General features: G+C 43.6%; 1 protein-coding gene across 9 annotated transcripts in view; it reads right to left on the bottom strand.

Moving 5' to 3' along the window:
- The window catches only part of mark3a (MAP/microtubule affinity-regulating kinase 3a), a 224,857-nt gene that overhangs the window by 23,763 nt on the left and 185,695 nt on the right, over positions 1–15,399 (bottom strand). For 7 of the 9 annotated variants that reach the window (XM_070879329.1, XM_070879322.1, XM_070879321.1 and 4 more), the window contains 3 exons: positions 7,220–7,319; positions 3,881–3,993; positions 374–530 (listed from right to left, as the gene is read on the bottom strand). In XM_070879329.1, coding sequence (XP_070735430.1) covers positions 374–530; positions 3,881–3,993; positions 7,220–7,319 — 370 coding nt within the window. Of the gene's footprint in view, positions 1–373; positions 531–3,880; positions 3,994–7,219; positions 7,320–15,399 lie in introns of those variants that run through there. The other 2 variants (XM_070879326.1, XM_070879327.1) reach the window with 2 other exon arrangements.

A 15,399-nucleotide genomic window follows, 5' to 3' on the forward strand; every position in this document is an offset into this window, starting at 1 on the left:
CGCAGGCAGCGGAAGATGCGTGCGACAAACCAGACTCCCCATCCACCCTTTCCTTCAACGACTGTCTGTCCCACCTGTGAAAGAGACTGTAATTTCCGTAATGGACTGTACTATCACCTGAGAACTCACTTTTAGAGTGGAAGCAAATCTTCCTCGATTTCGAGGGACTGCCTATGATGATGAAATGAGTATATTCACCACTATCACATAGCTCTACGATGAGGGAATCTTTAAGTTCAGTAAGGAACTATGGTCTACATATATGCAAAATGTTTTCTGTTGTTACAGTAGGGAAGGAATAAAAGCCAATATTTAATTTAAGAACATGCCAGTTTTCTTAGAAAGTTAATCATGGATGATTCCAATCACTCACCATGATCACTGTACCGTCGTTGCTTTTGATTGGCTGATATACTTCTTTGGACCTTATGGTGGGAAGGAGATTGTCCAGTACTATTGTTGAGGTCACTGCTTGGCCTGATCTTAGCTAAGGAAAGATTACTGCTGGAGCTTGAATCACTGACTTCCAACTGAGAGGGTAATGAAGCAAGTTTAGTTGAAAAGCAATCAAAAATGCATTGAAAGTATCAATAAGACAAACCTAAGTTTCAGTTTTGTTCATTAAATTCACACTGCCATAGATCTACAATCCCCAGAATTGCATCCACATAATATTCAAGGATGAAAATGAGGTTAGGATTTATTAAGCCCCATTCGTTATTTTTTTTTTTTAAAGTCTGCAAGCTTATTTTCACATGAAGGCAAGGCTTACCATCATGGTGTGAGGAACATTATCTGGAAATAAAAATATCTTCAATGAGGGCTGCCAAATCCAAATCTTCATCCTCACACCAGATCTCCAAATACCCCTTTTTAAAAAATCAAACTCTTATAACACGCACAGGAGCAATTTCAGTATTAAATACTTTCAGTTCGACTTATGCTGAGTTTATCACTGGACAAGCTAAGGTCCTTTAATCTGCTCGTATAAAATTATGTTGGATTTCCTAAAACCCCTATTTTACCAGCAGCTCAAATTTAGTAGACAAACTGAATTCAGTCTCTACAATATTTGCATTTATCTGTGCTCATGCCAGAATATGTTGCAAATAGTTTCTGATTACTGTCAACATGGGAGTTAAAGTGTGAATGTGGTGCCAAAGATAAGCAGTGACTTGAAATAGAGTATTTACATCAGCAAGTACTGGAACCATTTATTTCAGAACTGGTTTTGAGTTAGTATCAAAAAATGGAACATTTCTATTCCAACCATTCTATTCAGAGTGCTTAGAGGTCATTGATTAAAGATAACAGTTTGGAACAAATATGAATACAGAAAATCGTGTAAAAGGGCATGACAAAAAACAGATGTTTGGATCATTTAATATCATGTAGATGCTACAGTACAATTCCTTTAAATTGGAATGGTCAGTTTACAGAAATAATTAAAAGTACCATTTCCAATCTGAAAACAATGTTGTCCTTGTTTAAACATATAAAAATAAAAATTAGCTTGGGAAGTTTTGCTCTTTTTGCTGTACTTAAATATGAAAGTAAGCAGATTACTAGACCTAATATTTAAAAATCTCTTTAAATTAAATCAATGCACCTCTGTGATACACTTTGATGAATGTTCTAGATAGACTAAATGGGCTCAAAGCATATAATTCCCCTGGAAAAGATGGTATTGAATCTATAGTTTTGAGGCAGACAGAGAAGAGATTTGTAGGGCACTGACAATTATGAGGGTATCACTGAACAGAGGAGGTACCATTATTTAGAAACATGCTAACATGGTTCCCATATTCAAAAAAGGTGACAAAGCAGCCACAGGCAACTACAGACCCATTAGTCTTACTTCAATTCAGCGTAAAATAATGGAATTCATTATCAGGATCAAACTTGAGAATTATCTGTACAATAATAATCCTGGTAAATAGCAGTCAATGTGGATTCAGAACAGGAAGATTCTGCATTACCAATCTCCTCTACTTCTTTGAGGAAGTGACAACCTAAGTGGACTGTGGGAAGCCTGAGACTTGTGGTATACCTCGACTTCCAAAAAGCATTTGACAAAGTTCCACACAAAAGACTATTAGTTAAATACAAAGCTGGAATCAGGATAAACCCTAAAAAGAGACAAGAAATTGGCTGCCCAGTAAGAAATAACTAGTGCTTGTTAGAGGAGTTATGTCAGGGTTGGGGGAGCATAGAAGTACTGAGTGGGGTGTCCTAGGGCTCGGTGCTGTCATCATTACTGTTTTAATTTACATAAATGACTTGGATTCAGAAATGCAATGTAAAGTGGTCAAATTTGCAGATGATGTCAAACTCAGAAGAACTGCAAATTCAGAGAAGATAGTTCAGAATTTACAGAATGAGTTGGATAAAATATGTAAATAGTATGAATACTGGCAGATCAAATTTAATGCAGACAAGTGTAAAGTACTGAAGATAAAAAGAAGCAACACATGTAATCTATGAATGGTATACATTGAACCAATCAGAGCAGCCATCAACAACGCCAATGGGACATTGAGCGATATTGTCAGACAGGAGAATACATGCCAGAGGTAGCTGTGACCAAACTGCGTATGTACTGGTCAGACTACACCTTGAGTAATGCACCAGTTCTAGTCGCCAAGGCACAAGGGTGATATCCAAGTGCTAGAGACAGCACAGAGGAGAGCCATGAGGCTGATCCCTAGTGGCAAAGTGTTGAATTATGAGGAGGGATTTGGGAATTACAGCCTGGAAAGGAAGCATCTGAGAGGTGGTCTTAGAGTTACAAGACAGTTATGGGAATGGAAAATGTAAAGCCAGAATATTAGTAAGACAAGGGGACATAGTTTAAGCTAATGAACGGTAAACTTAGGACAAGAACAACTTGCATTTATATAGCACCTTTAACATAGCAAGACATCACAAAGCGCTTAACAAGACTGATGTCTTGAAATTCTTTTTCCACACAAAGAGTTCTCAATATATGGAATAGACGTCCAAGAAATGTAGTTAAAGGGAAAATCATGTAATCTTTTAAGAAACATTTGGCGCTGTAATAGGCATGTCTAGAATCTGCCTGGATGGATGAATTAAGATGAGCCAAATGACCTTCCTCATTCATAATTATTTTATTTTGCACCATAGTCCACAACCTGATTTCTTCAATGAAATTAAATTATCCTAACTCCTCTTTAGAAAATGGATCTAATTGAGGGAAATTGGACTGGGGGAGTGGGGTTATCTGTATGGCCCATCAGTGGCTTAGCGCCACCTGCCTGCTTTCCAGGCAGCAAAAGCGTAATTATAGATAACTCAGATTATGGGGGGAAATTTACATTATAATGTCATGTAAATAGAAAAAATTGTGCAATCAATATTATCTTGGCCATTATTGGTTTAAAGGTGTCGGCCTTGGCTCAGTGGTAGCACTCTTGCATCGGAGTCAGAAGGTCGTGGGTTCAAGTCCCACTCCAGAGATTTGAGGACATAATCTACGCTGACATTTCAGTGCAATATTGAAGAAGTGCCGCATTGCCGTAGTTACCAGCTTTCAGAAGAGACATTAAACCAAGTTGGTGCTCTCAGGTGAACTTAAGAGATCCCATGGCACTATTTGAAGAGGAGCAGGGAAGCTCTCCTGGTGTCCTAGCCAATATTTAACCCTCTACAAACGCCACCAAAAATAGATTATGTGGTCATTTATCCCATTGCTGTTTGTGGGACATTGGTATGTGCATATTGGCTGCTGCTTTTCCCTACATTCCAACAGTAGCTACACTTTGAAAATACTACATTGGCCATGAAGTGGTTTGGGAAGTTTTGAGGTTGTGAAAGACACTATATAAATGCAAGCTAGTTTTTCTTTCTTAATGCTTACCTCATTGGACTTTCGACCCAACAGCAAATATGTTGCTGTTATTTCATCGTATTTCATTTTTGCAAGGGATTCCTGGATTTCCTCACGACTATAACCCATTCCAACCATTATATCTGTAAAATAGAGATCAGATAGTTTTCAAATAGACTAGCGCTGACACTAAACAAACTGCTATCTGATCAGGTGCATTATCTCCCAATATACTCCTTCACATTTAATTTTGTCCTCACCCCACATGTTCCCTTTGGAAGGTTGCCAGTAGTCTCCTAAATCCACAAATATCAGACTATTTGCACTTTCCTTCCCTTCTTAAACCCCCTTTTAGCTTCCATACAAAATCAAGACATTACTTCAAGGTAACTGTGTGATATTGTGGTTCAGCATGTTGCCCTTCCAACATTAGGACCAAGGTTTGAGGCAAGCCCACTGTGAAAGCATAAAAATGTCCTCCATCAGCTGGGTGTAAGGGTCAAAAACATAGCTGCTCAATTTGGCACAAATTAGCAGCTTCACTGATTGCGATCAAAAGGGTAGCTGCTATTAGAAGTAGAAAATTCACACTTGTAGAAGTAAAATTATCTCCAAGGTTGAGTTTAAGATCTATTTTGAGGGGGAGGGGGGAATCTAACCCATGCTACACCTGACCTAGGAGTGCTTAATTGTAACATTGGATAAGATGGCTCATGTAGAGCAAAACATAAGAGTATATCTGATGGATGAGTGGTCTGTTTCTGTGCTGTAACATTATGGTCCAGAAATTGCACTCAGAGGCCTTCCCCCAGGCAGATGCCTCCAACTGCAAAAATCTCTACAAAGGTACATGGTGGTCCCAGAGGTTTGCGGTCCTGGGCCTCTAGATGAAGACCTTCGTAGAGGCCCATGTGTCCCAGGAGCGTAAGGGTTTCGTACGCATCACTGGGATCACGTGGGGCGGTCCAACCTATCAGAGTAGGGGTATTCCCCATTCATACTTATGAGTTCCATACATATGGAACCACCATAAGAATGAATGGGAATACTCCCCAAAACACAAACACTGAAAATAACAAAAACAATTACATATTTCAAATTAATAAAAATGGAATTTAATTAATTATTTAAAACAAAAATTTAATTTTTTGAAAAATAAATTTGCATATTTTAAAGGGTCTAAAAATAAACTTACCTTATTTAACAGGATTTTAAATGTTTAAATTATTTTTTAATGCATTTTTCAGTACTTTAAAAGTCTTATGATGATAAAAGCAAGCCTTACGCCTGCTTTTTTTTCCAGACATAAGAATTTGAAGAACATTCCGCAGGGCAGGAGTTGGGTAAATAGCCCTACTCTCTGCCCGCGGTGGCCCTTTAGTTTCAGACGCGGTGGATTGGTCACGAGATTTCTTGACAGATCGCGGGTTCCGGGTCTGGGTGTGCGCACCCCGCACACATTCTTGGGGAACATGATTTCAGTCCCAATATGATTCTATGAAAACTAGAAGTCTTCTGTTTCTTAGCATTGATATCCCATTAGTACAAAAATTAAAAAAAAACAAATGAAAATGCATCTGCTAGTTATAGTTTAACCTAAAACTCTGAATACCAGAAAGGTGATCAGTAGAATGAACATTCATTTTTCTTTAAATGTAAACAAGCTAAGAACAAGTAGGTTATGTATACATTGAAACTGCAGTACTAAATGTATTTTTCTTATTTTGTATCTAGATTAAAAAAACATTTCATAAACGTATTTAAGTAGCTCTCTATTATGTTGATTTAGAAGAACTGCAAAATATACAAGTATATTAACAATTACGAACTCATACAATATTTCAGTTATAAAATTTGAGAAATAGATTGGAACATATCACAGTACCACTATTATAGTAATAAACCACTTTGTATAGTGGTGGTTAAAAGGAATAAATTAGGTTACCATTTCAAACTTCAAATGTATTGCACTTATTAATGCTGCTTAGTTTTCAAAGTTCCATTTTACATTTTGTTGTATTTAATTATTATTTTTTTTAAAAAAGAGTATATAAAGTACACAATATAAAGGTTACGTACTGCCATTTATCCTGCCTTGCCTAAATTACTGCCTTTCAGATAATGCAACCATTTTGGCAAGAACAAACTGTAGTATCCATTACAATAGAAGCAAGATACTGCAGATGCTGAAAATCTGAAATTAAAAACTGAAAATGATGGAAACACTCAGCAGGTCAGGAAGCATCTGGAGAGAGAAACAGAGTTAATGTTTCAGGTCAATGACCCTTTTGTCAGAACTGGAAGAAGTTAAAGATTTAACAGTTTAGAAGCAAACTCATCATCATAGGCAGTCCCTCGAAATGAGGATGACTTGCTTTCACGCCCCCAAAAAAGTGAGTTCACAGGTGTTTCAATGAAGGACCTAATAGTCCAGATCCTGAACTACATCCTGAAGGGTGGAAGATGCCTGTGCCTGGATTTTTTTAACGTGTGGTGGCCGTTGCACACCAGCTACCACACGGGCTTGACAGAGTTAGGTCTTGGTCCAGTGGCAAGGGTTATCCAAGATGACTGGAGACCAGCTCTGCTGCACGGACTTAGTGCGCGCACATATCGCAGTGTGGGCTGGTCTGTGCAGCCCCTGGGCCCAGAAATCTAAGCAAGCACAGAGGCAGGGAAAGGCGGAGGGGAGGAAAGAACAAAAGGAAAGGTCTGTGATAGGGTGGGCAGTAGGTGTGATTTAAATGACAGGGCAAGGCAAAAGGGGATGGTAATGGGAGATGTAAAGAAACAAAAGATGGGTCTCACAGAACTGTAAACGGCAACACCAAAACCATTATCAGCACCTGCTGCCCGTAAAAATGGGAACAATAGTTATCTGAAGTTATTGAAATCAATGTCGAGTCCAGAAGATTGTAAAGTGCCTATTCAAAAGATGAGGTGCTGTTTCTTGAGCTTCCGTTGCGCTTCAATGGAACAGTGTAGGAGGCTAAGGACAGAGAGATCAAAGTGGGAGAGAGACGGAGAATTAAAGTGGCAAGCGACCGGAAGCTCAGGGTCATGCTCGCAGACTGAATGGAGGTGTTCAGCAAAGCCAGGTGAAACAGTGATTTACTTGTACTTCTTTTAATTTAGTATAGTATTCACTGCTCACGATGCGGTCTCCTCTACACTGGGGCAGTTTGGGGTGTGGCTTTGCTGAATGCCTCTGATCTAAGTGGGAGCCTTCTTGATACCACTTGGAAACTATATATACACTAACTGGCAATTACAGTTTAATGAAATTTGAAACTGCAACCTGGAATATTCCTTCAGTGTCACAATAAGGCAAATAAAAAAAACTCTGCACAGTGGCTGGTTCACACTTACCTATTCTCTTAGATTCTGTGATATCCAAATCTGGCTCTATAAAAGGTCTAAGCTCATCATCATCATGACCTGCATTAATCCATCGGTCTTTCATGATTTGCTGTCATGAAAAGAATACAAATTAAACTTCAACTTAACACGATAAAAGTAGTACAGATTGAAAAAGAGATCTCATTTGCGCATCTGTGTGAAGGAACATAGTTGCTTTCCAATCATTTGTCCTCATTGCTTGTGAAGGCACAAATTCATGTGAATTTCTGGTTCCATATGCACTAGCAGCAGCATACAGGTTGTACCTCTCCAGTCCGGAAACATCCCTGGTCCGGCATCAGTCCCGGTGTGGGTGGCGTCCCGCGCTGTTCGTTGAGGTAAGCGGGCCAGGCAAGTAAAGGCTGACTGAGGCCCCGAAGCTGGGTCTCTCTCTCACATCCCCCCCCACTGCCACCACCACCGTTCTACCCCCACTCCGCCTCTCTCCCCTTTCCGGCCCGCCGTTTGTCTCCCCACCCCGCCGCTTCTCTCGACTTCTGGAAGATTAAATGCTGCGCAGTAGGCTTCTGCATAGCGCATGCGCAGAACATGTCCGGGTCGTTAGCAGCAGCATTGTCACCAGTTGACGTCCCGTGGTTTGGAAAATTCTCTGGTCTGGCACCAGTCAGGTCCCAAGGGTGCCTGACTTGAGAGGTACAACCTGTATTAGCAAAAGAGACATTCATTGTGTGTTAGCCTAGATGGGTTTCAGCTGGCTTCTGGATCATGGAGGTGAGTGGCATCACAGCCTGGCATAAATCTGTCCTCATCTGAAATCTACATGAGTGCACTTTCCAAAAGAGGTCACTGGACATTCATCAGGAACATGGACCCAGAACTTTTCTCCAAGCCATTGAAGCACATTGTAGTAGTCCCACTGTCCCCTGGCCAATATCAGCTATGGATCATCCTAGAAAAATTGCTCAGTGTTTATCTGCATAATCATAAGGGAGCTTCTCAAATAAAAGTAAGTTGTTGTTCCAACAGCTATAAGCAGGCTGCTTCAGTGCTAGTCTACCATTTTTTCAGGTATGATACTGATCTCAGTTGTGTTAATTGGAACAAGCCACAATTTGACACACACACACACACACTATTGCACAGAAACAGGCCATTTGGCCCAACTGGTCTATTTATTCAAAAGCAAAATCTCTGCCCCTATTTTATTCGATGTGACTATTTGTACTAACGATTTTCTTGTCCTTCTGCGCCTGCGTCCGCTGGGCCCCGTCCCCTGCCCAAAACCAGATGTGGGGCCCTGCAATTGACCATGTTGCCCGACTGAGCCGCAAGCCGCCAAGCCACAAGCCGCCGAGCCCTGAGCCGCTGCCACCGGCTGCCAAGCCTTGAGCTCCCTGCCACCAAGCCCCCCGCTAAGTGGAGGGGGGGGGGGGGGGGGGAAGAAAGAGAGAGAGCCGGCGGGCAACCGGGGGAGAGCGAATGAGCGAGCCTGGTGGGGGGGGGGGGGGGGGGTTAGTGAGAGAGCCTGGTTATTTCATAGTTATATTTATGCCCCTTGTTCAGCCACAAATGTGCAGTTTCAGCACATCCATCCTATCTAACTACTTCATAACTTTAAAAAGGCCGCTATTAGGTCCACATTACAGCAAAATTCTAAAGGGGCAAAGGGTGTTAAAAAGACAAGCCTGAAAGTTCTGTGCCTCAATGCGAGGAGTATTCGGAATAAGGTGGACGAATTAACTGCGCAGATAGCAGTTACTGCATATGATGTAATTGACATCACGGAGACATGGCTCCAGGGTGACCAAGGCTGGGAACTCAACATCCAGGGGTATTCAACATTTAGGAAGGATAGACAGAAAGGAAAAGGAGGTGGGGTGGCATTGCTGATTAAAGAGGAAATTAATGCAATAGTAAGGAAGGACATTAGCTTCGATGATGTGGAATTTGTATGGGTGGAGCTACAGAATACCAAAGGGCAGAAAACGCTAGTGGGAGTTGTGTACAGACCACCAAACAGTAGTAGCAAGGATGGGGACAGCATCAAACAAGGAATTAGGGATGCGTGGAATAAAGGTACAGCAGTTATCATGGGTGACTTTAATCTACATATTGACTGGGCTAACCAAACTGGCAGCGATGCGGTGAGAGGAGGATTTCCTGGAGTGTATTAGGGATGGTTTTCTGGACCAATATGTCGAAGAACCAAATAGAGGGCTGGCCATCCTAGACTGGGTGATGTGTAATAAGAAAGGACTAATTAACAATCTTGTTGTGCGAGGCCCCTTGGGGAAGAGCGACCATAATATGGTAGAATTCTTTATTAAGATGGAGAGTGACACAGTTAATTCAGAGACTAGGGTCCTGAACTTAAGGAAAGGTAACTTCAATGATATGAGACGTGAATTGGCTAGAATAGGCTGGCGAGTGATACTTAAAGGGTTGATGGTGGATAGGCAATGGCAAACATTTAAAGATCACATGGATGAACTTCAACAATTGTACATCCCTGTCTGGAGTAAAAATAAAACGAGGAAGGCGGCTCAACCGTGGCTAACAAGGGAAATTAAGGATAGTGTTAAATCCGAGGAAGAGGCATATAAATTGGCCAGAAAAAGCAGCAAACCTGAGGACTGGGAGAATTTTGTAATACAGCAGAGGAGGACAAAGGGTTTAATTAGGAGGGGGAAAATAGAGTATGAGAGGAAGCTTGCTGGGAACATAAAAACTGACTGCAAAAGCTTCTATAGATATGTGAAGAGAAAAAGATTAGTGAAAACAAACATAGGTCTATTGCAGTCAGATTCAGGTCAATTTATAATGGGGATGAAAGAAATGGTGGACCAGTTAAACAAATACTTTGGTTCTGTTTTCACGAAGGAAGACACAAATAACCTTCTGGAAATACAAGAGGACCGAAGGTCTAGTGAGAAAGAGGAACTGAAGGATATCCTTATAAAGTAAGAAATTGTGTTAGGGAAATTGATGGGTTTGAAGGCAGATAAATCCCCGGAGCCTGATAGTCTGCATCCCAGAGTACTTAAGGAAGTGGTCATAGAAATAGTGGATGCATTGGTGATCATTTACCTACAGTCTATTGACTCTGGATCAGTTCCCATGGACTGAAGGGTAAGCTAATGTAACACCACTGTTTAAAAAAGGAGGGAGAAAGAAAACGGGTTAGCCTGAACGGGCAGTAGCGGGGAAAACATTGGAATCAATTATTAAAGATGAAATAGCAGTGCATTTGGAAAGCAGTGACAGGATCGGTCTTAGTCAGCATGGATTTATGAAAGGGAAATTATGCTTGACAAATCTTCTGGAATTTTTTAAGGATGTAACTAGTAGAGTGGACAAGGGAGAACCAGTGGATGTGGTGTATTTGGACTTTCAAAAAGCTTTTGACAAGGTCCCACACAAGAGATTGGTGTGCAAAATCAAAACACTTGGTATTGGGGATAATGTACTGATGTGGATAGAGAACTGGTTGGCAGAAAGGAAGCAGAGAGTCGGGATAAATGGGTCCTTTTCAGAATGGCAGGCAGTGACTAGTAGAGTGCCGCAGGGCTCAGTGCTGGGACCCCAGCTCTTTACAATATACATTAATGATTTAGGTGAAGGAATTGAGTGTAATATCTCCAAGTTTGCAGATGACACTAAACTGGGTGGCAGTGTGAGCTCTGAGGAGGATGCTAAGAGGCTGCAGGGTGACTTGGACAGGTTAGGTGAGTGGGCAAATGAATGGCAGATGCAGTATAATGTGGATAAATGTGAGGTTATCCACTTTGGGGGCAAAAACATGAAGGCAGAATATTATCTGAATGGCGGCAGATTAGGAAATGGGGAGATGCAACGAGACCTGGGTGTCATGGTTCAGCAGTCACTGAAAGCTTGCATGCAGGTACAGTAGGCGGTGAAGAAGGCAAATGGTATGTTGGCCTTCATAGCTAGGGGATTTGAGTATCTGAGCAGGGAGGTCTTACTGCAGTTGTACAGGGCCTTGGTGAGGCCTCACCTGGAATATTGTGTTCAGTTTTGGTCTCCTAATCTGAGGAAGGATGTTCTTGGTATTGAGGGAGTGCAGCGAAGGTTCACCAGACTTATTCCCGGGATGGTGGAACTGACATATGAGGAGAGACTGGATCAACTGAGCCTTTATACACTGGAGTTTAGAAGTACCATGTCCGAATGACCAATTTCTGTGAGTGAACTTTGACAGTGTCTGTTGGGAGACTATTTGACTAGAGGTGCATCATAGCCAAGCCTCATCTAACACCCATACAGGTACACTTGCAGTGGTGAAATGGCAGGGGGGGGCAGTTTGTGGTTGCTGGATCATGATTAGAAGTAGAAATCTTGGCTTTGCAAAAGGGCCATTCTTTGTATGTGAGCCTAGATGGTGAGTGTCAGCAGGTTACTGGATCCTTATAGTGAGGCTCCTTGTAGTTCCCTACCGTTGCTGAAGCGGGGATCAACTAATGCAACACAGACGGAGGTTCAAGCCTGAAGCCATCCTGATCCATATGGCTGAACTACTCATTGGATAAACTCTCTAAGTCATTATGGACTTGAACCAAAGTATTTCAGATACAATGTAAAAATCCCTTGCATCGACGAATAGAATGGCGCAGAAATTCTGACGTCCCCGGCCCGTACGAAGTTTCTACGGACCCGGGAAAGCATTGGAAAAGCCGGAGCTTGACAGATGATCCGCAGATCAGGAGCGAGGACATTTGTACGGGCAAGATTGCAGGATTTATGCATATCTTGCCTGGCAAATGTCCTCAAATACTTGCACCTGATAGAAGCAGGCGCATAGCCTACTTTTACAGGCGTAAGAGTTTAAAAATATATCAAAAACATGATTAAAATAACATTTTTTAAAATATATTTATATTAAAACCCTGCCCACTCAGGTAATGTTATTTTAAATCCTAGCTTTTTTTTTTAAATCGGCAATTTTTTCTTCTTTAAAAAACATTTCTAACAACTTTAATTTCTATTAGTGTATTATGTGAGGTGTTTTAAAAAAAAATGTTTTATGTAGTGTTTGTGCATTTTGGGGTTTTTCTCATTCATTGTAAGAGGAGATTCGTAACTTACGAATCTCCTATTACTATGAATGAGAAAAGACTTACCTGTGATTGGGTGTCCAGGCCTACGTAACTCCTGCGGACGTCCCAACGTGAACACGCTGCGACGTGCAGTCACGAGGGGCCTCCGGACCAGGACTCAAGCGGGCGCAGCAGCTTAAGGTAAGTGCGCATTTTATTTCTATTCTACAGTGCTTTGCCCGCGGGAAGTCCTCGAGCGTAATTTCGGGGCCAATAATTCAGTAACACATCTGGAGGCATATTCAAGTGATCCAACTGTCTGTAACTGACTAGTAGAATAACAGTGACACAAAGAATATCATAAAATGGGAAAGAAAAAGCTACATTTTGCATATAACATGATGTGCTGGTTTGTGTTCTGAAACCGTAACAAGACAACAAAGTCTCACTTAAACTGCTCAAGTCTCAGGCACTTTGAAAATCAGCCCCACTTTTTGCAGCTTTGGTGCACACTCGAGTGCATATCTTCATTTTTGTATATAAAGAATGAACATTATATAGAAAAATGTAACCTCAACAAGAACCTGCTTAATTGCAACTGCTCAATAGAACCTCACAGATTCCAATAAAATGAGAATTTTTATAAAGTGAGAGGCAACAAAAATCAAGGCTATTGTGGGCATACAACCACCTTTATTTGCCTAATGTCTTGCATCTTAAAAAGGCGAACAGAGTATGGCACCTTAAAAATGAGAGAAAATTGCTCACGTCGTGAATTTTATGTTGTAAAGAACTCAATTTATTTGGTAGATATTAGAAGTCATCAACCTTCACACTTTCCCTACCAATGCTTAAAATTCATCAATTATTTCACTATCTTTCGACTTAATGGGCCCAAGTTTCCACACGAAAAAAAACGGGCGCCCCTCCGAGCTGGGCGCCCGTTTTTCGTGCCTAAAACGGCGCCTAAAAAAAACTCGCGATTCTCGAGCGCTTTGCAGCTCCTTGTCTGCCTGGCACGGCGCCCAGGGGGGCGGAGCCTACACTCGCGCCGATTTTGTAAGTGGGAGGGGGGCGGGTACTATTTAAATTAGTTTTTTTCCTGCCGGCAACGCTGCGCGTGCGCGTTGGAGCGTTCGCGCACGCGCAGTGTAAAAAAAACATTGGCACTTGGCCATTTTTGTAGTTTTTTGTAGCTGTTTAGTTTTTGAACATTTTTTTATAAAAGTACATTGCCATCAGCACATCAGCACTGAGGCTTCTTTGTAGCAGTGAGAAGGGTGCAGGAAGCCTCAGAAAGTTGAGCCAGCCGTTTCCCGACGACCTCCCCCTTTTGCCGTCGGGAAATGGCTCCTCAATTTTTGAGGCTTCCTGCAGCCTTCTCTCTTTCCACCCCGCCACCCCACCCCACCCCCCGTGTTCGGTCGGCTCCCTCCCTCCCTCCCGCCCGCGTTCGGTTGGCTCCCTTCCCTCCCACCCTCCGCGTTCGGTCGGCTCCCCCCACCCCCCCGCGTTCGGTCGGCTCCCTCCCTCCCCCCCCCCCCGCCGCGTTCGGTCGGCTCCCTCCCTTCCCCCACCCCCGCGTTCGGTCGGCTCCCTCCCTCCCTCCCACCCGCGTTCGGTCGGCTCCCTTCCCTCCCCCCACCCCGCGTTCGGTCGGCTCTCTCCCTCCCACGTTCGGTCGGCTCCCTTCCCCCGCCCCCCGCGGTCGGTCGGCTCTCTCCCTCCCGCGTTCGGTCGGCTCCCCCCCGCCCGGCTCCCCCCCCCGCGTTCGGTCGGCTCCCTCCTCCCCGCCCGCGTTCGGTAACGGCTGCCTCGTTTTGTGACGCTTGCTGCAGCATTCTTCCTGGCTGAAGCACTTTCACACAGGTAGGAAGGTGGTTTATTTAATCTTTTCTTTGCTTATAAATGTTTATTCAGGTTGGATTTATTTGTATAATAATTGTATAAGTATAAATAAGGATTGATTGTAGAATTTAATGAGTTCCCCTCCCCCCCCACCTCGTTCTGGACGCCTGATTTGTAACCTGCGCCTGATTTTTTAATGTGTAGAACAGGTTTTTCCAGTTCTACAAAAATCTTCACTTGCTCCATTCTACTTTAGTTTGGAGTACATTTTCACTGTGGAAACTTTGAAATCAGGCGTCAGTGGCCGGACATGCCCCCTTTTGAAGAAAAAATTCTGTTCTGAAGTAGAACTGTTCTACCTGACTAGAACTGCAGAAAAAAAAGTGAAGAATTGCGATTTCTAAGATAGTCCGTTCTCCACCAGTTGCTCCTAAAAATCAGGCGCAAATCATGTGGAAACTTGGGCCCAATGAGTCAACGCAGAACGCACAGTGCAGATCTGATCGCTCCAACTTTGAGAGTTTACAGGTCTGGAACATTTTCATCAACATCCTCTGCAGTCTTGGTTTTTGAGGCCCAAGTTTCCGCCCTCTGGAAAAACGGTGCATCTCGATAAGGTGCGCCGACTTTCTGGAAGAAAAAGGGCACCGAAAACTTACCTTGTGATTCTCCGGTCTCCTCAGGACATCTTCGTGCTCGGCGTGGTGCAGCACAAGGGATGGGGGTAGAGCCAGGTCCCGGCGCTGAAAACAGTGCCGGGACCTCTGCATATGCGTGCTAGAGTGTGCGCGCATGTGCAATAGCTCCAGGCCCCCGAGGCTGCGTGGGAGGTGCCCGACCCTAGCTCTGGCCGAATCGGCTCACCGGGCAAAGATCGGACTGGACCTCCCTCCTGTTCAGCTCCCTCCACCCACCTCTTCTCCACAACCCCCCGCATCCCTGTCGGGGCCCGCCCGAAGTGCCAGCGTCGGCGGCCCGTTCAGGCTCCCCCTCCCCTCAAGCCTTCCCACTACCCCCTCCCTCTTCTCCCCCCTCCCTCTTCCCTCTCTCCCTCTCTCCCCTCCACCCCTCTCCCAACCCTCCCTCACTCCTACCCCACTCCCACTCCCTCCTCTCTCTCCTCCTCCCCCACCACCCCTCCCTCCTCCTCTCTCTCCCCCCCACCCCTCCCTCCTCCTCTCTCTCCCCGCCACCCCCCCTCCCTCCCTCCTCTCTCTCTCCCCCGCCCACCCCCCCCCCTCCCCCTCCCTCCTCTCTCTCTCCCCCACCCCCTCCTCTCTCTCCCCC

The sequence above is a fragment of the Pristiophorus japonicus genome, chromosome 4, assembly GCF_044704955.1.
Source record: "Pristiophorus japonicus isolate sPriJap1 chromosome 4, sPriJap1.hap1, whole genome shotgun sequence".
Lineage (NCBI taxonomy): Eukaryota > Metazoa > Chordata > Chondrichthyes > Pristiophoridae > Pristiophorus > Pristiophorus japonicus.